General features: G+C 43.3%; 2 protein-coding genes across 4 annotated transcripts in view; one reads left to right on the top strand and one right to left on the bottom strand.

Moving 5' to 3' along the window:
* Positions 1 to 4,130: 4,130 nt before the first annotated feature.
* On the bottom strand, positions 4,131 to 8,578 carry TIFA (TRAF interacting protein with forkhead associated domain). The gene is made up of 2 exons (XM_063460049.1): positions 8,464 to 8,578; positions 4,131 to 5,508 (listed from the first exon to the last, which is right to left on the bottom strand). Exon 2 carries the CDS (start codon positions 5,498 to 5,500, stop codon positions 4,901 to 4,903), a length of 600 nt encoding a protein of 199 aa, XP_063316119.1. The 5' UTR covers positions 5,501 to 5,508; positions 8,464 to 8,578; the 3' UTR covers positions 4,131 to 4,900.
* An 83-nt stretch (positions 8,579 to 8,661) lies between these two features.
* ALPK1 (alpha kinase 1) overlaps positions 8,662 to 24,380 on the top strand; it is a 113,298-nt gene continuing 97,579 nt past the window's right edge. The window contains exons 1-2 of one of the 3 annotated variants that reach the window (XM_063458341.1): positions 8,662 to 8,749; positions 9,601 to 9,680. The gene's annotated coding sequence lies outside the window, so the exon portion shown is untranslated. Of the gene's footprint in view, positions 8,750 to 9,600; positions 9,681 to 17,083; positions 17,198 to 24,380 lie in introns of those variants that run through there. The other 2 variants (XM_063458340.1, XM_063458342.1) reach the window with 2 other exon arrangements.

The following is a 24,380-nucleotide window of genomic DNA, read 5'->3' as shown; positions in this document are numbered from 1 at the left end:
GAAAAATACCTGGGTACAGGTTAAAATGTTGCGGTGTCCAATAAACCTGATGAAATCTATCACAGTGAGTGCCAGAGATTTTTTTCTTTTATACTAGGGGACACTGCGAGACTAAGGGACTCTCCAAGACTAAGGGACACTGAGACACTAAGGACACTGAGACACTACGGACACTGGGAGACATTAGGGACACTGGGAGACATGAGACACTGTGATACATAGGGGACACTGGAGACTTGATAAAGACCTGGGTACAAGTCGAAACATTGCGGTGTCCAATAAACCTGCTTAAATCTATCACAGTGAGTGCCTGATATTTTTTTATTTTATAATAGGGGACACAGACACTGGGAGGCATGGGGACACTGGGAGACATTGGGACACTGAGACACTGGGAGACTAGTGGACTTTGGGAGACTAGGAAACACTGAGACACTAGGGACACTGGCATACTACAGACACTGAGAGACACCTGAGGGACACTTGGAGACATGGAGACACTGAGATACTAGGGACACTAGCTGGGAGACATGGGGACACTGTCTCAGTGTCCCCAAGTCTCTCACCGTCCCCATGTCTCACAGTTTCCCCTAGTGTCTGTGTCCCCAGGTCTCCCAGTTCCCCCTAGTGTCTCAGTGTCCCCATGTCTCACAGTGTCCCCTAGTGTCTCCCAGGGCCCCCTAGTGTCTGTGTCCCCAGGTCTCCCTGCAGCCTTTCCCTCCCATCCCTCACTTACCTGAGTTGTTGGCTGTGTCTGCAGGCTCGGAGCTGCTGTCTGGGCTCTCTGTGTTCTTATCTCTCCACACACACAGTGACCCCTACTGGCCTGTGCTGGTATTGCAGAATAATCTCTGTTTATACTGAGACTGACATTTGTATTGCCAGTATTACTGCAATACCGGCACCGGCTAGGCAGCCTCAAATACCTGAGAAATACTTCTGAGAAATACCGGCAACCCTAAGAAATACTTGAGAAATACCTGGCAACCCTAAGAGTACTGTGAAAAAATCCTTTTTTTTTTTAAATCAATGGGCCTATTCCATGGGCTTGGGCCTGGAGCTGCAGCTCCATAAGCCCCTATGTTAATCAGGCCCTGCACTAGGTGCACTATCTAAGAGGCTTCCTGCTTGTGTCTAATGCCTAAAGACAACATAACTGCTTATGGTTACTCCACTGTGCCATGCCAACACCCTGTTAATCACAACTCATATATAAAAGAAGGTAGAGATACAAAAGAAGAGCCAAAAGAGCAAATCAGTGAACCTTATAGCAACAGATATTGCGTTTAAAGTTTGCAATGTGTTTCTGATATAAAATGTGGGTACAGAGTGCTATATGCAATATGGAGTCCAAGTTCAGCCTATTTCCTCACTCGGGAGGTTGAAGAGGTGAGCCAAGAGATCACTGCCGGTTGCAACTGTGCGGTAGTAAGGCTTGACAGCCCCAAAGCCCCAGGTCAGAAGAGAGGCAGGCATCATTGAGCCACGGACTCAGAAGCTTGCGAATTCCAAGTCCTTTTTCTCCTCTTACAAGGTCCTCAATGAAGTCTACCTTTAGTAGAAGGTGAGGCAGGAGCGGCAAATCATGTGCTCTGACGTTGGAAGTCAGCACAGAGGGGACCATGATGACCCTCACCGATCCGGGGGGCGGGGAATAGGTCCCGGGTGCGACTCATCCGGCAGGACTCCACTGAGAAGGTCGGCGGCCACTCCGAGCATGGCCCACACTAGACCACAGATACACAGGACCGAAACTCCGCTGTCGCGGGTCACAAGTATACTCCGATTGGTGCCCAAGGTGTTCGGGATTAGCATGGGTTAACATGTGATCAGGATTATTTCACGGAATAGGGCAATTTAAGCGAGGAGCCCCTTCCAATGGGACTATAAACTATTATCACTCCCATGATAAAAGTATATTGTGCATATAGCTTAATAGGACAGGGCTTGTCAAATTTGTTTTAAATCTAGGAGCCAGCCCATGAAACAAATGGGCCACTGCTATAGAATAACACATCACAGCTGGTTTTACTTGTTTTTTTCGTTATATCATGCTTTATTTTGTCCTATGGTTCTGATAACAGATTACTAATGGTAATGCTTATATCTTTCTCATAATCCTGAGGATCTCACTACATCGGAGCATGCTTGCTCCTTAGGGAGCACACGCTCTCCAGTACTTAAGAGATGGCATAATACACACCAATCAGCCCCCCCCCCCCATCCATCAATACCATCTACGAAAATGCACACTTAAAAACCTGAAATCGTCACGTCTCTTTTACAGCACTGAAACTTCACAAAATAGTGTCTAGATCATACATTGGGAATATTGTCTTACGCAGAAGATGTAACTGAGCATACTTTGGGGGCTTTTATGACAGTAGCACATATCAAGTGTACAATATACCCAGCAAAAATGCAACATGTATGTATAAAATGCTAATTTTTTTCTCCTTACCACAAACATTGATAGAAATTGGTGGCAAGTTATGGCACAATATATGCCATATAAGATAACCTGTAGGGGGCGGGACTGGACCGCCATTCTGAATTGTCGCATAGACTAATGGCTCCTGCAGATTCTTGGCAACTAAGTAGAAAATCCATGATTAACCAACCTAAATACATACCAGAAGCAGCAGCCCTGCGTGCACAAGGGTGCTGATTTCGAAGCTACATGCTCCCTGTGAATTTTGGTCGCTGGAGAGGGGGCTTTGATGACGTGGTAGCTGAGGCCTAACCAGGTGGTGAGTGGTGTGGCAGCCGCCCCAATATCCTGCCCAGTGTCTGCAAGCCGAATCTTTGTCGCTATGTGGTTCTGATCTCGTTCTCCCCCCCCCCTTTGCGCCAGTGGGGGTCATCCCGGTCCTCTCCTTGGGGACCCTATTGCAACTCAGAGTTATAGTTCTGCTACAGGGAACTCTCTCACTAAAATGGCAGATGCCTCGTGTCACATTAACAGCAACACAGACCAGGCTGGGCCTACCTGCACAACAGCTGACGACTTCACAGACTTCTGGCCAGGATCAACGCCTGTGGCTGCCGGTCAGACAGGAGAGGAGTTACCATTGCCCACTGAACCCATCGTCTGGGTTCCGGCAAGAAGCGACGACTCCAACGGCAGAAGGGGCCTGTGATAGGTGGCAGTGGTGGGTGCACCCTGTAATAGCAGCTGCAGTGACCCAAACGCCATAGGGCCATGACCCATACCATCCAGCTAGGGCAGTGTCCCAGAAGAAATGCATACAGCGGGAACTTCTCTAAGCTGGTATAACCAGCACCTGGGTACGCGGCCTACCAGCACAGATATCCGATATCCAGGAGCATATGGGCAGCCGGACCGTACCAGGATTATCCTGTGTCTCTGGAGGGGGTTGGCTGAGCTGTGACTCTAGATGTTGCTGGGTTTCTTTTGCTTTGCTTTTTTTTTATGCCCTCACTATGTTTAATTTTGATTAATTTGCATGATTTCTCAGTTCTTGGTACACTCTAGCCTACCGCTAATTGTTAATGTGGGGCATTTTATACCTCTAGCGTAAGCGCAGGGGTCCCCCGGCTAAATAATTATTTATAGCTTACAGTCATCCAACTCCTGCATCCCTTCTTTCAAGGAAGAGAAATCCTTCTCTCAGCCGGCGAGTCAGTCCAATTACAGACTTCTGTATGGGAAGCATTTTTTTGAACCGTGGCTATGCACGGTGACATCATGATGGGTTGTGGAAGAGCAGTGCCTTGAGTTAGGTTAAAGCAAACTATTTTTTTTTTTCTTTTAAAAAATACATTTTTGGGACGTTTTCATTATTTTTACAGGGAGGGTCTGTCTAATAATTATGCCCCATAGGATATTTCTAATGTTAAAAATATTTTTTTTTTTCAATCAGGCTTAGAGTAATTCTTTAACTTCTGTTTTATTTTTTCTAATTCTTTATTCATGACAGCCATCCAGCTAGTCAGTACAATATAAATGAAATATGCATGAATATACTTTACAGCATAGTACAACGATTTAGAATTATCTGAGAGAAGTGAGTGAGTCTGGAAGTTGGGGATCTCCCACTCTCATCTCATCTCATCTCAGCTTCTGTTGTTCTTAACTGTGCTTCTGGGTTAACTTGTTATATATATATATATATATATATATATACACACACACACACACACACAATGTAAGTGTGATACAATTTAAAAATAAATAAAAGCAATACTGGTACATCATGTAACATCAGTAAGGTGGCATTTCAGGGTAGCTGCGTGTTGTTGTTTTAAACCAAAAATGGACACAAATATTAGTTTTTAATAAACAAAACATATCCTAAAATGCTAGGCATTAATGAATGTTGAGGTCTGTTAGTGACTGAAAATGGTTATAACACCAAACATAAAAGTTAGCAACACTTGACTATAAATAATTACATGAATTGGTTTTATAACTGGTAAAATAGGTTATTACACACTGAACAGTCACCCACACCTGTGTAGCGCCTGCCTTCCATTAAGTAACACATACCCCAGTAAAAAAGGATAGAGGCAATTTTCCACTACTCATGTAAAAATCCAGTTACCGGTATATATTTTTAACTCATGATAATGAGTAATTTTAACCGATAATAACTTGTTCCCCAATCAACATTTAGGCTGTGTGATTCCCTTCAACAGAAGAATTCTTCTGACCATCTGCTTCTAAATTTCCATTTCAGCCAGACTAGTCTGGTCTCTTTCTACTGTTTATAGATCCCAAATTAGAGTTCTATTCTCTTTACCAGCTAGGAGATGGTATTGGATATCCCTTAAGTCCAACACTGATACTTAAAAAGCACAAGTCATAGGATTGGTGTTAACAAAATAAATATACATTAAAGGAAAAACCAAAACACTCTGTATATGCCTATAACAGACATCAAGTCCCAATGTCCTCGTTTGGATGAGTCACAAATTGATTTTCATCAGTTTCTTCTGCAATTGAACATTTAAGAAAAGTTGGAGGAGCTGACCCATTTAATATGCTATTTTCAGGTATAGAGACCATTAAATGTTGAGTTTCCTGAACAAGGGGGGTCCGAGACACATCACAAGATATCTCAAACACATCTTCTGATTCACCTTCTTCTTTCTCTAACAACATCTGAAAGTCCCCAAACTGTATTATGCATTTGGCAGGAAGATCAACCTTGTTCAAGTAATTCAGCTCCAAGTGGTCAACGTACAACTTTGCTTTCTTGCTCACATTTTTAATTTCAAAGGCAGTGCCGCCATGATGCAATGGTTTGAAGAACTGTATGACGAACTGAATCCGGGAGGCTCTGTTGCACAGAAATACATATTTGCAAGTATTTACATCTCGACCAAATGCTACAGTTGCCTCTGCCTTTATTTCTTGTGGTGTTCGTAGCGGAATAGCGCCAAATATATTTTGCCTATGATTTTGTGGATGATAGAAGGTCAAGTGCAAGCAGGTTGTAGTCTGCTCGGTTTCCACATTGATAGAATTGTTTGCCATTGTAACATCTGAATTATGGACAGGAGGAGGAGGGAAAAAAAAAATCAGGTTAGTGTTAGAATTGCATCAGGATACTCAAACAATGGTTAATCTGCACACTAGAATAAAAATAGAAAATCACAGCTACTCAAATATGTAAAATTAACCCACAAATCTACAAGACAAAATTTCACCTTTAAAAATAAATAAATAGGAGTGTGCGGAGAAAATGAATAAAGTGGCATTTTTGCTAGCAGACAGCAAGAAATTAAGGCACCCATAACCTTGAATTACCTACATATAAGGGAAGTGGTGTTAAAGATTTTAAAAGAACTTTTCTGAATCTTTACACCCACTCTCCTTAATGCAGATGAATGTGCATGTATGCATACACACACACACACAGTTATTAGTTTTCCTATGTAATGCTTGTATGAGAGCAAGGTGCTCACCACATAGGAGCATCAGGTCATTAAAGGGATTCTCCAGTGCCAGGAAAATATATTAGTTTTCCTGGCACTGCAGGATCCGGTAGTGCCCCTCTCCCTCCCACCCCAAGTTGCTGAAGGGGTTAAAACCCTTTCAGTGACTTACCGGAGTCCAGCGCAGATGTCCCTCGGCGCTGGTCAGGCTCCGCCTACTCTCCTCCCCCGCCGTCAGGGGAGGCCCATGCGCAGCAATGGCTGCGCACTAGACCTCCCCATAGGAAAGCATTATTCAATGCTTTCCTATGGGGATTTTAGCGACGCAGGACTTAACCCTGCAATGTAAATATTGCAGTTTATGAAAACTGCAATAATTACACTGGCAGGGTTAAGGGTAGTGGGAGTTGGCACCCAGACCACTCCAATGAGCAGAAGTGGTCTGGGTGCATGGTTTATCCATTTAATGCTCCTGATTGGCATTGGATTGAATTATGCTAGAGTAGGCTATGCCTCTTCTGTGATGTCATAAGAGTTCGAGAGGCAGCACCAAGGGAGCCTCAGCTCTAGAAGAGAAAAACGTTTTTTTTTTTGTTTTTTTAAAATGTAAAAAAAAATTATAATAAGGTGGTGGGAACCTAGGTTTTTATTCAACCCGCCCAAAAACCAAACAAACCTTTAAACAGAAGGAATAGGGAAACCCTATGGTGCATGTGAATTCTGCCTTTTCTGGAAGAAACTAAGCATTTAGAATCTCAGAAAGATTTATTTTACACAAGTGAATAAATATTTAGTATAGTGATTAGTGTTGTGTAGCATGTATGATAGAATATCCTGCTGCTGTCATGTGAACTGAGCTGTTCTGTATCCTTTGAAGTAGACAGTTGCTGCTCCACCCTCTCTCAAATTGCAGCCTGGAAATCCCCCCCAAAATTCCCAGCAACACAGAAAATTTTATATGAAGTTTTATATACTGGGTTATTCACTTACTTGCGAATAGATGGCAATTCTAAAGAGATTATTGTTTTTTATATATTGATCAAAGTTGGCTATTTTGTTCTACAAGTCTCTAAGTCAGATATGTCAATGTGATAATTTTAGCCTGAAATTGTAAGGCTTACCTTAGTAAATAACTTAAAATATCAACATATTCAGCAGTAAATAGGAGAACTACTGAACTAAGAGGACTATAAAATATTAATAAAGGTATGCAGTATTTGTTTAGGTTCTCAATCCCCCCTCTCTTGCCTGTTTCTGAACCCATACGGTAGCCAAAAAGGACAGTGATAAAGTGGTTCTGTAAACTCTGCATTACCAATCTGGTTCAGAGGCTTCGTGGAACAGTTTATATCAAATCATTCTTAAGCAATCTGTAGTGGTTATAGTTCCTTAAAGTTACTTTGAAAATGAATTAATAAAAATATATAAAATATAATATTTTACATGCAAACAGGTGGCCCATTTTGGTCACACAAAAAGCCCTTACAGTGATATCTATTCATTCTACAAGAACAGAAACAAATAAAGAGTGGTCCATTCGTTTCATAATTATCACTAAAAGCTGCATATACACACACACACACACACACACACGTTTAAAAAATTGCCTTTTTTTTTTTAGTTTACACAGCATACCTTTCTTTAACCCCTGCAGTGCCATGTGAAGTCTACTTTGGGACTACTGAAGGCATACCTGAATACAATGCACTTCTACTGCAGATGAGGAATCATAGGGGTACAAAGTCACCCAGAACAAGTTTGCACAGTGGAGTGTGTTTCTGCACTTACCTCCAATGCATTATGCAGTCTTGCAAACATTCCTCAATAAGTAAAAAGTTGCATTATAAATTAAACATTTTTATCTATTTTTCCAACTGTTCTGTACTTTCAGCCTAAAATGTGAACTTCCTTTTTCAATTTCACAGTTATCCATTTAGTTAATAACTATTTATAATGGATTATTTTCATCCCAACAATCAGTTTCGGAGTATAAACCTACTGTACATTGAATTAACTCTGGTCATTTGTCAACGTGAGAATTCAAAGTGAATTTCAAATTTAAGGTCAAAATACTGTGCAGAGAAAAAAAAAAAAATTCTCTATATTATTTTATTATTTATATAGCGCCATCAGATTCCATAGCACTGTACAATGGGTGGACTAACATACATGTAATTGTAACCAGACAACTGGACGCACAGAGGGCCCTGCTCAATGAGTTTACATTCTAGAGGTTGAGCTTTCCATCCAGAAACCCTGGCCTTAATCTGGACATTCACTTTGAATTCTTTATTAAATAGCCCTGAAATGCTCTGTCTCTGAATGCGAATATTTACAGCATTAAACCCATTGCAGCCATTCCCCTCTAACACAAGAGCCTCCTTCAGTACATTCTACATTAAGCAAGTTGTTACATTAAGCAAGTTGTTTGCCAGCTGGGGAATGGGGATCACACACAGTTAACGCCTCTCTAACCCACCAGCACAAACATCAAGTCCCCCCCAGCATATTACTACACACCCACAATTCACAACAATGTGTACAAACAACATTCTCACCTACCTAGACACAAGGCTCACGTCCTGTTATTCTCTGAAAAAAAACAGGTTTTCAGGATTTATATTCTAGCTTGCTTCCAAACTCCTCCTCTTTGTTAAACTGCAAAGATCAGCACATAACCCCCCTCCCTTTCTTTAATCCCTCCCCCCCCATCGCATTGCCCAACACTCACATCCTGAATTCCTTCCAGGAGCCCTCCCCCTAAACACAGTATGGGTTACTGGAAGTCAGCTGTTCTGGGAGATACAAAAGACTATTTACATTCCACGAATGGTCTGCTACACCCTCAGTATGTACATATATTACATAAACTGTTAGAGCATTTTTTTTTATATACACACATATTACTCCATATTAACCCAGTAAGGTTTAAGGGCAATTAACATGTTTGTACTAGAAACATATTTAGTTTCTGCAGTAACAAATCTCCTGTTAAAATATTCAAACAACATTTATATGGCAATATTTAGAAAGAAAATATTTGATTTTTTTTATTTATTTATAGTACAAACCCACAACCCACCAATAGAATATTCACTAAACTCAGAATTTTAGAGAAGTACAATCCAAATGGCAAAACATGCCAAAATAGCCATGCTGTCATTTTTCCTGAGCTGGGGAATTTCCCCCAGACTAGCTGTTGGAGCCTAAGTGTTGCTATTCAGATTTTGGTTTTCTACAGTTCAGAGTTTAGTGAATATCCTTCTTAGCCTACTCTAAACCAATAAAGTATCGATTAATAGGAAAATTTAATTTCTCTAGTTAATTTCATAAGTTATAAGCCGTTGCCTGTAATATTATTTATTCAACTAATGCAAGTAAAAAATTAAAATGCAAAATCTACGATTTTAAAATCGCAACTCTCTAAGCAAAGGATATCCATTTCTTTTAGACAATCACAAGCAAAAATGAGAAGAAAATTGCCACCGTTTACATGTGATGTTTTGATATCTATTAATAGCGTGGTAGTCAAAATGGTATGGTTAAAATGTGGAGCACTGATAGATAATGTGAAGGATAGTGACCAAGGTAATAGTAAAGTGGATAATGGATCCACTAATTAATGGACAAATAAAGTCACCCAGACCACTTAATCTCACTGTAAAACATTGTCGTTTTTTTGTTTGTTTTGTTTTTTAGAAACTGTAATGGGTACATTGCAGGTAAAATCAACTTCTAGCGACTGATATACTGAGCAGCACTGAAGCTCCTGGAAAAAGGTAAAAAACAACAACATATATATATATATATATATATATATATTTTATTGGAATGAAGTGGGGGGAGGATGGCAGTAAAAGAACTAGGGACAAGGGCACTATAGCATGAGGAATACAGGTTTGTATTCCTAACTCTTTAGTGTCCCTTTAAGCTCAGAAAGGCACATTATAAGTGTAAACAAATGGCTCCGCCTACAAGAAGTGTGCCTGTAAGAAAGTGGAAATCCGGCACTCTTATTGGCATATTTTTTCTGATTGTTTAACCATCAACTATGTGCACTATATAACATGAGACCAAGAAGGATCCTACTGGATGTGGTGAGAGAAATGCTTCTTCATGTTTTTTTTATTATATCTGAAGTACATTTGTAGCCAGGGCTGGCCTTAGGCATTTGGGCGCCCTGTGCAAAAAATCTTCACAGCGCCCCCCCTTCCCGTCTCCCCCTCCCCCACTCCTTCCCCCCTCCCACACACCCTGTCACACACACACACAGGCAGACAGCCATACACACACACACACAAACACACTCAGGCAGTCATACACAGACAGCCACACACAAACACACACACACAGACATAGAATGTGACGGCAGATAAGAACCATTCGTCTGCCCAGACAGTCACACATAGGCAGTCACACAAACAAACACACACAGGCAGACAGCCACACACACACACAAACACACACAGGCAGACAGCCACACACACAGGCTGGCAGTCACACACAGACAGCCACACACAAACACACAGGCAGACAGCCAAACACACAGAGGCAAACAGCCACACACACACACAGTCACACACACACACACACACACACAGACAAACAGTCAAACACACACACAGGCAGACAGCCACACACAGACAGTCACACACACACACACATAGGCAAACAGTCACACACACACAGGCAGACAGCCACACACACTCACTAACAGACAAACACACTAACAGAAACACACTAACAGACACACACACTAACAGACACACACACACTCACCCACATTAACACATTTTTTTAAATTTATTTAAACACCCCCCCCCCCCCCAGCCTCCTTACCTTTGGGAATGCTGGGGGGGGGGTGTCTCTTCCTCCCTGGTGGTCCAGTGGCTGCTGGGTGAGCGGCACTGGCTGGCGGGCGGGCGGGCGGCTGGCGAGGGAGCACTTCCTCTGAGCTGTCTGCTCAGCTCCCTTGCGCGCCTCAGAGTGAGGCTGGGAGCCGGAATATGACGTCATATTCCGGCTCCCAGCCTCACTCGGCGGCGCGCGAGGGAGCTGAGCAGACAGCTCAGAGGAAGTGCTCCCTCGCCAGCCGCCCACCAGTGCCGCCCGACCGCCCAGCATGTCTGTTAGCCGCAAGGCTAACAAGACATTTGCCTTGGGCATTTGGGGGCGGCTTTTTTTGCCGCCCCCTGGAAAATGCCGCCCAAGGCAAATGTCTTGTTTGCCTCGCGGCTAATACGCCCCTGCCGTGTGAGCTATGCGGCCGCAGGGCGCCCCCTGCTCCATGGCGCCCTGTGCGGCCGCACAGCTCGCACACCCCTAAGGCCGGCCCTGTTTGTAGCTGTTGGTATACCTAAACCGTTTATTTTGGCTGAAACAAAAACAGAGAATATGAGAACTCTGAGAACGGGCAAAAAGCCTAGACAAACTCAGTAGCTTGCCCTTCTTAGAGAAACTCCGTAGCTTTTTGAGTCCCTTCTCAGGTCTCAAAAATGTTTTTGCTTACTTGTGTCATTACAAAAAGAACCTATACCATTTGCATATCAAACTGATTCCACCCATAAGTTCCATCCAGAAGTGAAATGCCAGCACTTTCCTCTGCACAAGAGATGTAGCAAGTCCGGACGATCAGTTTGGCCTTCTTTGGCAGGGCCGGTGCAAGGATTTTTGCCGCCCTAGGCAAAAGTAAAGTTTGCCGCCCCTCCCCACCCCATGTGACATCACAATGCCCCACCCATGTGATCTGCCATGTTAACCAACGCCAGTGCTGCAGTGCCGCCATGTTTACATTAATAGGCCTGCAGGGACAGGCTATAGACACCAGAACCACTACATGAAGCTGAAGTGGTTCTGGGGACTATAGCGTTTCTTTAATGTGAGGTAAATTAGAGATTAGTGCCACGAATAATATACTAGATCGCCTACTTACAACCAGATGAGGATGATGATGGGCTCTAGCTGCAGTCTGGCTCCACTGGTCTGGTGTAGAACAGGCTCTCTGGAGGCTGTTTGTAACTGTGGTCACAAAAATCAATGTTCTGGGAGAACGGGAATCAGCTCCATTTTTTGGGGGCCCTTTACACAGCTCAAGGTCTGGGTCCCAGGGTCCACCTTCATGTTTCACCAATGAGTTTGTTCACAGGGGGTGGAATGTGTAGGGGATGTCCTGATATGTGTGTAAGGAATGCATTGTGTGAATCTGTGTTTGTATGTGTAAGGGCTGCAAGGTATGTTTCTGTGTATGTACGGGATGCAGTGTGTGCGTCTGTAAGGGGTGCATTGAGTGTGTGTAAGGAATGCATTGTGTGTTTCTGTGTGTGCAAGGGATGCATTGTGTGTAAGGGTTGCATTGCTTGTGTGTGTGTGTCTGTTTGTGTAATGCATTGTGTTTTTTTCTGTGTGTAAGGGGTGCATTGTGTGTGTGAGTGTGTGATGGGTGTCAATCTCTCCCCCCTCCCTTGTCACTCTCTTCTCCCTCCCTCCTTTGTCACTCTCTTCTCCCCCCCTTGTCCCTCTCTTCCCCCCCTCTCGTCACTCTCTTCTACCCTGCTTGTCCCTCTCTTCTCCCCCGTTGTCACTCTCTTCTACCCTGCTTGTCCCTCTCTTCTCCCCCGTTGTCACTCTCTTCTCCTCTGTTGTCACTCTCTTCTCCCCTCTCCACTCTCATTCCCCCTCCCTGTCAATTTCTTCCTCCCCTCCCTGTCAATTTATTTTCCCCGCTGTCGATTTATTCCCCCCCTTTCAATTTATCCCCCCTCCCTTTCAATTTATACCCCTCCCTTTCAATTTATCCCCCTCCCTTTCAATTTATCCCCCTCCCTTTCAATTTATCCCCCTCCCTTTCAATTTATCCCCCTCCCTTTCAATTTATCTCCCCCCTTTCAATTTATCCCCCTCCCTTTCAATTTATCTCCCCCCTCCCTTTCAATTTATCTCCCCCCTTCAATTTATCTCCCCCCTCCCTTTCAATTTATCCCCCCTTTCAATTTATCTCACCCCTCCCTTTCAATTTATCTCCCCCCCTTTCTATTTATCTCCCCCCCTTTCTATTTATCTCCCCCCCTTTCTATTTATCTCCCCCCTTTCTATTTATCTCCCCCCCTTTCTATTTATCTCCCCCCCTTTCTATTTATCTCCCCCCTTTCTATTTATCTCCCCCCCTTTCTATTTATCTCCCCCCCTTTCCATTTATCTCCCCCCCTTTCTATTTATCTCCCCCCCTTTCTATTTATCTCCCCCCTTTCTATTTATCTCCCCCCCTTTCTATTTATCTCCCCCCCTTTCTATTTATCTCCCCCCTTTCTATTTATCTCCCCCCCTTTCCATTTATCTCCCCCCCCTTTCTATTTATCTCCCCCCCTTTCTATTTATCTCCCCCCCCTTTCTATTTATCCCCCCCCCCAACCTGTGTTGTAGCGTGGCCGAGCTCTGTATGATCCGCGGATACAGGGAACTTTTGTTTCCTGTACCCGGCCGGACTAAAAGGTGCACACTCAGACAGATGCTCCCTGTACCCGCGGACCATACAGGGCTCGGCCATGCTACAGTGAGGGAGTGACAGGAGGGAGCGCTGAGCGCTTCCCTCCTGTCAGCCCCTCTCCTCATGCTGCGCCCGGGCGGTGCGCCCTCATGGACGCACCAGCCCGGGCAGAGCTGCAGCCGCCTGAGGCTCTCTACAGAGCGCTCGGGCGGCTGCAGCATGAGGGGGGCCGGCGCTCCTGGGGGCTCCCCTTCCCGGCTGCTTAGTCCGCCTTACAGGTAGTGCCGGCCCTGTTCTTTGGGCCTCGTCAGTGAGGTGTTGCTGATACCTCTCTGGGCACCATGAGCACGGGATCCTCATCTGGATTGTTTTTATCAAATACACACACACAAAGAAAAACCAAAAAATATTTTCCCATGCTAATTAAATTATACAATTATTAACCTCCCATGACTGTTCTGTAATGGACAGGTGCAATCTACACCATAAAACCTAAATTAAACCTGTCTCCTGTAAATCTAGTGGATGATTGTCACGTATTCATCCGCTTATAAAAATGTGATTAATGACAATTACTGTCCACACAGGAAAAGTTGTGCCGAGCAGCAACCTAATCCACAGAAGGGTTAATGCTGAGCAACAATTATGCAAATGGAAACCTGGTAACTGACTTTGGGGTCAAAGGCCGGTTACAGCCTATCAGATCTAGAGGAGGGGTATTTAGGCACAGTTCTCATCCTGTTCAGTGCCCTGTCGTCAGGGCCGGCGCGTCCATAAGGCGGCACAGGCGGCCGCCTTAGGGCGCACCGGCTCTGGGGGCGCCAGATTTCAGTGACCGGCAGGAGGGAAGCGCTCCTTCCTGCCAGGTCACCTTCTGGATCCCCGGCTGGCGGCAGCGTTCTAATGAGAGGCGGCGAGGGAGCTCTAACCTGTCTGCTCTGCTCCCTCGCGCGCCGTGTGCTGATGCTGCGGGAGCCGGAAGATGACATCATATTCCGGCTCCCGCGGCATCAGCAGACAGCCCACGAGGGAACAGAGCAGACAGGTTAGAGCTCCCTCACAGCCTCTCATTAGAACGCTGCCGCCAGCCGCACGGAAGCCCCACTGGACCCCAGGGACACATCCACACCAGCTCTCCAGGTAGGGAGGCTGGGTGGATATTAATATTTAATTGTGTGTGTCTGAAAGTGTATATGTGAGTGTGTGTCTGTGTCTGTGAGTGTGTGTCTGTGAGTGTGTGTGTCTGAAAGTGTATATGTGAGTGTGTGTGTGTGTCTGTGAGTGTGTGTGTCTGAAAGTGTATGTGTCTGTGTCTGAAAGTGTATGTGTGAGTGTGTTTGTCTAAATGTGTGTGTGTCTTTGTATGTGTTTGTCTGTGAGTGTGTGTCTGAAAGTGTGTGTGTCTGAAAGTGTATGTGTGAGTTTGTGTGTGTGTCTGAAAGTGTGTGTGTGTGTGTGTGTCTGAAAGTGTATGTGTGAGTTTGTCTAAATGTGTGTGTGTCTGTGTATGTGTTTGTCTGTGAGTGTGTGTCTGAAAGTGTATGTGTGAGTGTGTGTGTATGTGTTTGTCTTTGTGTGTATGTGTTTGTCTGTGAGTGTGTGTCTGAAAGTGTATGTGTAAGTGTGTGTGAGAGTGTGTGTGTATGTGTCTGTGGGTGTGTGTGTATGTGTCTGTCAGTGTGTGTGTGTGTATGTGTCTGTCAGTGTGTGTGTGTGTGTATGTGTTTGTCTTTGTGTGTGTATGTGTTTTTCTGTGAGTGTGTGTCTGTATGTGTTTGTCTGTGTGAGTGTGTGTATGTGTTTGTGAGTGTGTGTCTGTGTATGTGTTTGTGAGTGTGTGTCTGTGTATGTGTTTGTGAGTGTGTGTCTGTGTATGTGTTTGTGAGTGTGTGTCTGTGTGTGTGTTTGTCTGTGAGTGTGAGTGTGTGTATGTGTCTGTGTGTGTCTGTGAATGATTGTATGAATGTGTGTGTCTGTGTGTGTGTGTTTGTGAGTGTCTGTCAAATCAGTGAGAGTATGTTTGTGATTGAGTGTGTGTCTGTCAATGAATGAATGAGTGTGTGTCAGATCATTGAGTCTGTGTCTGTCAGTGACGTCTGTGTGTTTGTCATTGAGTGTGTGTGGCTGTTAGTGTGTATACACCACTGAGTGTAGCGTGGCGGAGCGGAGCGCAGTACATGAGCTTCTGTTTCCTGTACCCGGCCAGACTGAGAGGAGGTGCTCACTGAGAGAGGACTTCCTGTCAGTCCAGCCAGGTACAGAAAACTGAAGCTCCTGTAGAGGGTCTGCTCCGCAACGCTACAAGACAGGTAGGAGGCACACCAGGAAGGGGAGTGTGACCGCTAAGAGAGTGGGGGGTGCACCAAGGGACAGAGAGGGGAGGGGAGAGAAAAACCAAGGGACAGAGAAAAGAGGGGGGAGGGGAGAGGAACACTAAGGGACGGGGAAGAGGGAGGGGCTGGTTAGGAGGCACATAGGTGAAGATGTTAATTTTAGAGGGGGGGGTGGGGGCGGAAAAATTCATCTTCGCCTATGTACCCAAAAATCCTTGCACCGGCCCTGCCTGTCGTGGTTTCCCTTGTGGTTGTCCGAGAGCGCGTTCCTGTTATAGTTTTATACCTGGTTTTGGACTTTGGCTTTGTTTATTGACTTCTCTATATTCTGGTATCCTGACTCCTGGCTTTCCTCATCGCTGTGTCCCTTTCTGTGTTCCCTGACCTCGGCTAGTATTTTGACTATTTTATGTACGTTAAATCCGGCCATTCTAAGGACCGGTAATACGTTACTTATTTGTCATCCGTGCCATACAGTTCTACGTGCTGGATCATACAGTAATCCTGACAATGATAGATGCAGATGGCAAATTACATATACTTTATATTAAAACATACATTTTCTTGAAGATTGTTCTGTGACAAGGAATACTTGAATAGTCAGAATAGCTGCAAATTTCCATGGCACATGATTTAAATGTCACCTAAAGGTTAATAAAGCTGAATGTTTTTACTTTTATACGCAAGTATTCTTTCTAAGATTTTATCGAATGCCACCTTTGAACTGAGGAGTCACTCACTGCTCCTGGAAATCTAGTTCTAGACCAGAAAGGTAAAAGATTCAGTGGTGAAAAACAGTTCATGTATGTGTTGACTTTCATTTTAGGTAGCTCAGTGTATAGATTAAATGGCCACTATAGGCACCCAGACCGCTTCATTTAATTGAATTGTAGTTTCAGAGAGCTACTAGAGGCGCTTCCTGCATTGCTTCCTGCATTTACACAGAGTTAAACTCTGTAAAAACGATGCTGGATGTCCCTACAGTGTGCACAAGGACACCCAGCATCTTTAAATTTAATCTTTCATTGCATGGGGGGGAAGGGAGGGAAGAGGGCCACTAAAGTGTTAGGAATACAGCTTTGTATTCCTAACACTATAGTGTTCATTTAAGGTGTTTTTTTTATGTAGTCACATACAGTGATGCCCTGTTAAATAAACATTTGTTTTAAAAAAAAAAAATTAAAAAAAAATACGGTAGCTTTTCAAAATAAGTAATGAACAAAAATTCCCTGTGAGCCATGATTGTAAACGAATTGCTGAGATCATAAGAATGCTGCTAGCAGTCTGTGTGATTACACTAGATCATCGCTAGATGGCAGTAAGTCTGGTTTTGTGCACTGTCCAGCCTACAGCAGGAAATCCCAGAATGAAGCAACACCTGGTTGTGTCTGTGTGCTCTCAGCTACAGTATGATAGTTTGCAATGATTTCCTGGAAGCGAGTGGTGTATAAGAAGACACTGGATGTCTGAGGTCAGCCTGGTAATGATTTTCTAGAGTTTAGTATACAGTGCCAAAGTACTGTCTGTGGATGGATGCAATGTTATGACTTTTACTGTGAAGCAGGTATATTTTTACTGCATACCTGAATTTATCTGTACCAGCAAAACATCAAGGTAGATAAGGGTGTGCTTTTTGCCCCCACTATGTCCTAGTGTTACTGTCATGTGACAGAGTCCTTAGCCATTGCTGCGTTCTACTATATAACCTGTGTGTGGTTTGGGTTTCACAAGGTGTTTAAAAGGGACACTATAGTCAACAGAACAACTAAATCTTAGCATTTTTTTTGTGTTTATAACCTTTCAGAGAAAAGGCAGTGTTTACTCAGAGGGCCACTAGAGGTTCTTCCTGGGTCAGTGCTGCACAGTGTACAGAACACTATAGGCACACCTTGGACCCGTCTAATTCAAAAACAAGCAATTAAAAACGTCTAATTTTGATATATCAGCTCCACGGGCAGGCCACAGCATTTCTTCTATGCAACCCTGTAACTGCCTTTGTAAGCCATCCTGGTAAAAGAAAATGGCAACTTTGTAATATTTCTGCAAAGTTGTTATGGTAGTTTGTGTGAATCTTGAAAGGAATGTAATCAAATCTGCTCTTCTGTTTAAAAAAGAAAAAACATAAACCTGCCATTCACAGAGCTGTATTCCATGACGGGCTGATGGGGAGATCAAACATCTCGCTTACCTGCCCACATGTAGTGTTTTGCAGCCACCGGCGGGGGATAGAGGGAGGGAGACAGGAGAGGAACCCGGAGGACTTCTATCTTGCAGCTTCGCCGGGTTCCTATTGCGAGATTCAGAGCATTGCCATGGCAACGCTCCGGGTCTCGCGAGAGTTCACTCACCACTAGCACCACCAGGGATGGCAGCAGCACGATCCCCCCTCCCAGGCTAAAGGTAAGAAGCGAGGGGGGATATAATCACTCACACTCAAACACTGCACCCCTGACACTCACACACACACACTGCACCCCTGACACTCACAGCACCCTCACCCTCACTCAAACACAGCACCCCTTACACACAGCACTTCTCTTGCACACACTACACCCCTAATGCACACAGCACACACACACACACACACTGCACCCCTGAAACACACAGCTTCCTCACACACACACACATAGCACCCTCACGCAAACACAGCACCCATCACTCACACAGAGCACACACACACTGCGCCTCTCACACACACACTGCACAATACTCTTTCCTGGCATTTTTGTCTCCTGGTGTCCTATCTATTTCAAGCAAACACAGCACAAGCATGTTTTTAAATTTGCTTACACTGTGCAGAACAAAATACAGGGTCTTTTTCTCATGCTAAAGCTCTTCAGCAGAGCTCTGCGCATGGTCTGGCCTGGAAGAGCTGAACCAAAATGCTTACTTTGTGATGGGGCGTGCTTGTCATTGGTGATGACGACAAAACACACCCTATCTGGCCCCGCCCCCTTTTTAGTGGTCCGCTGTAATTAAAAATGCCCAGGCTGAATTTTTTTCCCAGTCGGGCCCTGCACAGAGTTAACCTATATATTGTGGTAAAAACATTGTTAACAGTGTATTTTAGCGTATTAAATTATTGAAACTTTTGTCCAGGTGTATGTTAGCGTATATTATTTTTTTGCCGGAAGTAGCAATAGATCGAAAAATTGATCATCTGCTATATGGGAAAAGATTGAAAATAGTCTGCTTTGAGGGAAAAGACTACAAATAGATTTTAAGATACAAGGGAAAAGGCGGGAAAATGTCGGAAAAAGACAAAACAGTTAGATAAATTAAATATTATCATTATTATTCGCTTGTCTATTGGTAAACAAAATGTCTTCCGTGATTTTGAGTTTTTGAAACAAAATGTTTTCGGTTGCTTAATGCTTGTTATTGCTGAGAATTATCTGGTTTATACTGTTAAGAGTACTCGTTACAATTTTTTGACTCTTAATAATAAAATACGCTATTTGATTTAAGTAAGATTGAGCAATAATAAAATACGCTAAAATACACTTACTGCAAAATTATCTGCAAATGCGTAGCTCCAAATGTATACTTACATGGAGTTTTATATGGAGTATATTTTTTTGAATCTTTGTATATAATGCCGATATTTGAATACAGGACACTTGTTTGTGTGTAGTATTTGTGTTTCACAAATATACATACACTTCCACACAAATACAGGCCCACATTGCCATACATAGAAAAACACATACACTGCCACACACAGATACCCTCAGATACACTCAAAGAGATACACACATGCACAGATACATTGACATATACACATGCCGAGACCCACAAACACTGACGTATGTGAGATAAATACACTGATACACAAACATTTTGAAACACTCACTCTCTCTTGGAGTCCAGCTCTCCCTCCTGTGGGCTTACAGTTCGAACTTCAACACCCCAGGGCTCCGGTGTGTCTTGTTCCATAAGTACCTGCTTGCTTCTCTGCCTCTATTTTTTTTTACTGTGTAAGATAAGATCTACCAGTGGTGGGAGTATGAATTGGAAGGGCCCAATGACACCTGCACCCTATTTCTCTGAATAGTCGCCCCCTGGTGCCATTGCACTGTCTGCCTGCACTCTTATCCCTGCCTGTCTCATTACATGAATTTACAATAGAAGAGACTGCACTTGTTTTATTAGGATATCTCACTAAGACAAAATAATAGAAGTACAAAGATGATCCAGGCCCTGGGGTAGACCGCAAATATCATGCTAACCTCATAAAGCTGAGTGAAAAGTGAGTAGTGCGGTTAGCCAGTTACGGTGTTAAATTAGCTTATTGTGGATTATTTGAAATGCACTATGGTTTAACTGCTATATAAATTATTGCTTCTTCTTATGCTAGGTTAAACCAAGTTTAGAGGTTTTAAAACTTGTGGTCTTCCTAACTCCTAGGAAGTCTTGGTTTAGGCTGCTGGTAGTGATTCTAGTTGGCTTGATTCTTGGTTGACCTCATAGCCACTAGGAAGTCCAAGTTTCCTGAAAACCAGAGTGAAATACCGCCTACCTCAAGTGAAAAACATATATTGAAAGTGTTGCTCTGAAATGTAATAGTGTATTTACACTACAGTACTTCACATTTGTTATATTCTATGAAATATGTTAAACCGCTTTAAAAACCTGTGTATGTCTTTTTACCAGGGGAGAGCTGGCAAGGTGGGCAGGAAGGCAATTGTCCCCCTAACCCATCACTATTAAATAGGAGTAGTGGGATGCAAGCTCACAGAACCATTCTGCTGAATAAAAGCAGTGTGAGGAGTGATGGGATGTCTGTTAGCAGAATGCTGCAGAGGTGAGGCAGCAAGCAGGAATTGAACAGGGCCTCTGCTAGTCCTGCACTGTGTTAGTTGGTACTTGGGCTGGTGTCATATGTACAGGGACACTAGTCACCAGAACCACTACAGCTTAATGTAGTGTTTCTGGTATCTGCAGCCTGTCCCTGTAGGCTTTTAAATGTAAACACTCAGAGAAAAGGCAGTGTTACATTACAGCCTAGTAACACCTCCACTGGCCACTCCTCAGACGGCCACTAGAAGTGCTTCCTGGGTCAGTGCTGCACAGTGTGTAGCACTCGCATTCTGTGTCTCAACGCTCTGCATGGAGGTGCATTTGGAGGCTATTACACATGCACTGCACAACATAGAGATGCTGATTGGTGCTGAGCATGCGCAATAGCCTCCCAATGCTTTCCTATGGGATAGCATTAGATTGGCTGAGAACGTCAAATGTAATACTTTCATCCAAGGAAGTGGAGCAAGGCTAGGCGAGCCGTGGGGAGACCAACGCGGTGCTTGAAAAAAGTTAAGTAAAATGCCTTTTTAAAACCAGGCAAGGGAGACAGAGCACCTAAACAGTGCTTTTACAACTCTAGTGTCAGTAATACATGTTTGTTTCATGCCTTGTTATGATCAATTTCAACTTGACAAGTGACTTCTCTACCGCTAGGTAATGAAAAAAAGCTCATGCTGATTGTTCCCTTTCTAGCAGCTACTATACATTATACTTTCACATTTTGGTGATCGCATGAATTGTGGACTTTATAAACTTTTGTTGATAATTAATAATAGCCTGTTAAATTTAAGTGTACTAGACAACCCTAGGGATCCCATCAGTTTTAGTGGGAGTGCATATGTGTATCTCATTAACTCCTGCCCATATTGTATATCTAGTTCAGCAATCTTAAAGGGACACTATAGTCACCCAGACCACTTCAGCTCAATGAAGTGGTCTGGGTGCAGTGTCCCTCTGGTTTTAACCCTTCAGATGCAAACAACTGCTATGTTCTTCCGGACAGCCACTAGAGGCGCATCTGCAATGCTGGAGGCATATTATGCCTCCATCGCGCAGAGCGTCCATAGGAAAGCATTGAAAAATGCTTTCCTATTGACAGCTTGAATGCACGCGCGGCACTTGCCGCTCTTGCGCATTCGGATCTGCTGACATCGGCAGGGGAGGAGAGGTCACCAGCACCGAGGGAGCCCGGCGCTGGAATAAGGTAAGCTGGAATAAGGTAAGCTGCTGAAGGGGTTTTAACGCACAAGCAGCGAGTGGGCAAACAATTAAAATACACTAAAAATAATAATAATATTGATTTTTATACACAATATAAAATACGTATTTTAAAAACTAAACATTTATGTTTTAATTATTTAAGGTATAGTGCATCCCTCTATAGATACATTCCTTTCTTATTTGGCATTACATAAATAATGCTAATGACAGGGTTTTGCATTATATTAGAATGTGCCACTTTGTGTATATCCAGATAATTTAAAGGGCCACTATAGTCACCAAAACAACTTTAGCTTAAAGGGACACTACAGTCACCTGAACAACTTTAGCTTAATGAAGCAGTTTTGGTGTATAAAACATGCCCCTGCAGCCTCACTGCTCAATCGTCTGCCATTCAGGAGTTAAATCCCTTTGTTTATGAACCCTAGTCACACCTCCCTGCATGTGACTTGCACAGCCTTCCATAAACACTTCCTGTAAAGAGAGCCCTATTTAGGCTTTCTTTATTGCAAGTTCTGTTTAATTAAGATTTTCGTATCCCCTGTTATGCTAGTAGCTTTCTAGACCCTGCAAGAGCCTCCTGTATGTGATTAAAGTTCAATTTACAGAGAAAGAGATACAATTGTTTAAGGTAAATTACATCTGATTGAAAGTAAAACCATTTTTTTTTTTCATGCAGGCTGTGTCAATCATAGCCATGGGAGGTGTTACAAGGGCTGCATAAACAGAAACAAAGTAATTTAACTACTAAATGGCAGTGAATTGAGCAGTGAAACATGAGAAGCATGATCTATACACTAAAACCGCTTCATTAAGCTAAAGGTGTTTAGGTTACTATAGTGTTCCTTTAAATTTGAAGTCAGAAAGCCAGTCTGTTGAATCTGAGCATTTGGATGCCTATAATTTAGTTACATGTTTCAATAGTTTGAAAACATTTAGACAGACTGAAATCTAGACAATATTCAAGGTTATTTGAGGGCTGCATTAAAAATCTGGACATTGATAAATCTTGAGAACGATGTCCTGAATTTTCCAATCTAAGTGCCTTGGGATGGTCCCAGTTATTATTGCTACCCCAGACTAGGGGACATTCAGACTTAAGTAAATAACTCCGCTTGTGTGGATGAAGCTAGCGCTGACCTGACAAATTGTATCTAAATAGATACTTGTCATATTTATTTACATTTTATGTTGTTTACAATGATTGTCTCAGATTGTATCTTTTTATTTCTCTTGTACATTTTAAGATAACTGAGAGATAATTGTATTTACTTTAGTCTTGTGATTGATCAAAGTGCAACTGGAGAGGTTTTGGTGTTCAGTTTTATTACTCGTCCTCCCCTTGAATGGAATTGTGTAATTGAAACTCCTCTGCACTAGGGCCTATTGTTGGAATCTCTCAACTATTACACATCATTTATAAATGACTTTATTGAACTCTGTATGGCATGGCCATGATATTGCTGCTATCATAAAAGGAAAATCTGTTACTTGTAATAACATAATTCGTTGATAACAAAATTGCAACAAGCTAGTGTCAAGTATCAAAAGTTGTAAAAGTCTTTAATAAATATTGTTACAAAAAAAAAAAAAAAGTGGCATTGAAAGGGATACTATTCAAAGAAAACCTGGAAGCGTTTCACATCTTAAAGCGGCACTGTCATGCCGAATCCCGTTTTTTTTTTTTTTAACCACCCCTCCCGCCTCCACTACATCCAATTGACCCCTTTGTCACCCCCAAATACCCCTAAGCCACCCAGATTACATATTTATTCATCTGTATTTTATGCCCCGATCTATATTCAGGGCGCCGCCATCTTTGTGTGGGTAGGTGAAGTCCCTGTGGGACACGTCATCTGCCCACACTAGATAGCGCTGAGATTCCCGCACATGCCCAGTGAAACACCTGGACATGCGGACGGGAATTTCAGCTATTCATTCATTCATCAGACAGACGAATGAATGAATATAAAAGTCAGATGAACAAACAAACATTGAGTATCAGTGTTCGTTTGTTCGTTCAGTTTATTACAAGGAGGGAGCTACCGGCACGCAGCTCCCTCCTTGTAATATGTAAAGACAGAAGTGGCGGGGAGCAGTGCTCCCCGCCACTTCATAAGCCCCCCAGGTCCCCCTCTCACTCTATGGGGGTCAAATTCCAAAGAACTTTCCCACGCTGTGTAAAATGACACAGAGCACTGTGATTGGATGGCTTGAAATCCATCCAATCACAGTGGTCTGTGTCATTTTACACAGCGTGGGAAAATTCCAAAGAGCTTTCCCACGCTGTGTAAAATGACACAGAGCACTGTGATTGGATGGTTTTCAAGCCATCCAATCACAGTGCTCTGTCATTTTACACAGCGTGGGAAAATTCCAAAGAACTTTCCCACGCTGTGTAAAATGACAAAGAGCACTCTGATTGGCTTAAACCCACCAATCAGAGTGTTCTTAGCCTAATTGCAGGGCGGGGCAAGGCTTTACAAGCCTTCCCCGCCATGCGTAGCTCAGTCTGCGCGGAGACCTCCATGGGTGAAGATGGATTATTTTTTTGCGCTCGGGTTTTTTTTTTCCGTCAGGTTTTTTTGGGGGCGCTCGGGTTTTTTATTTTATTTTAAGTTCGACGGGTATGATGGCTT

This window comes from Pelobates fuscus, chromosome 6 (genome assembly GCF_036172605.1).
Source record: "Pelobates fuscus isolate aPelFus1 chromosome 6, aPelFus1.pri, whole genome shotgun sequence".
Lineage (NCBI taxonomy): Eukaryota > Metazoa > Chordata > Amphibia > Anura > Pelobatidae > Pelobates > Pelobates fuscus.
The sequence above is the reverse complement of the archived record's forward strand: the minus strand, read 5'-3'. Positions and strand labels throughout refer to the sequence as shown.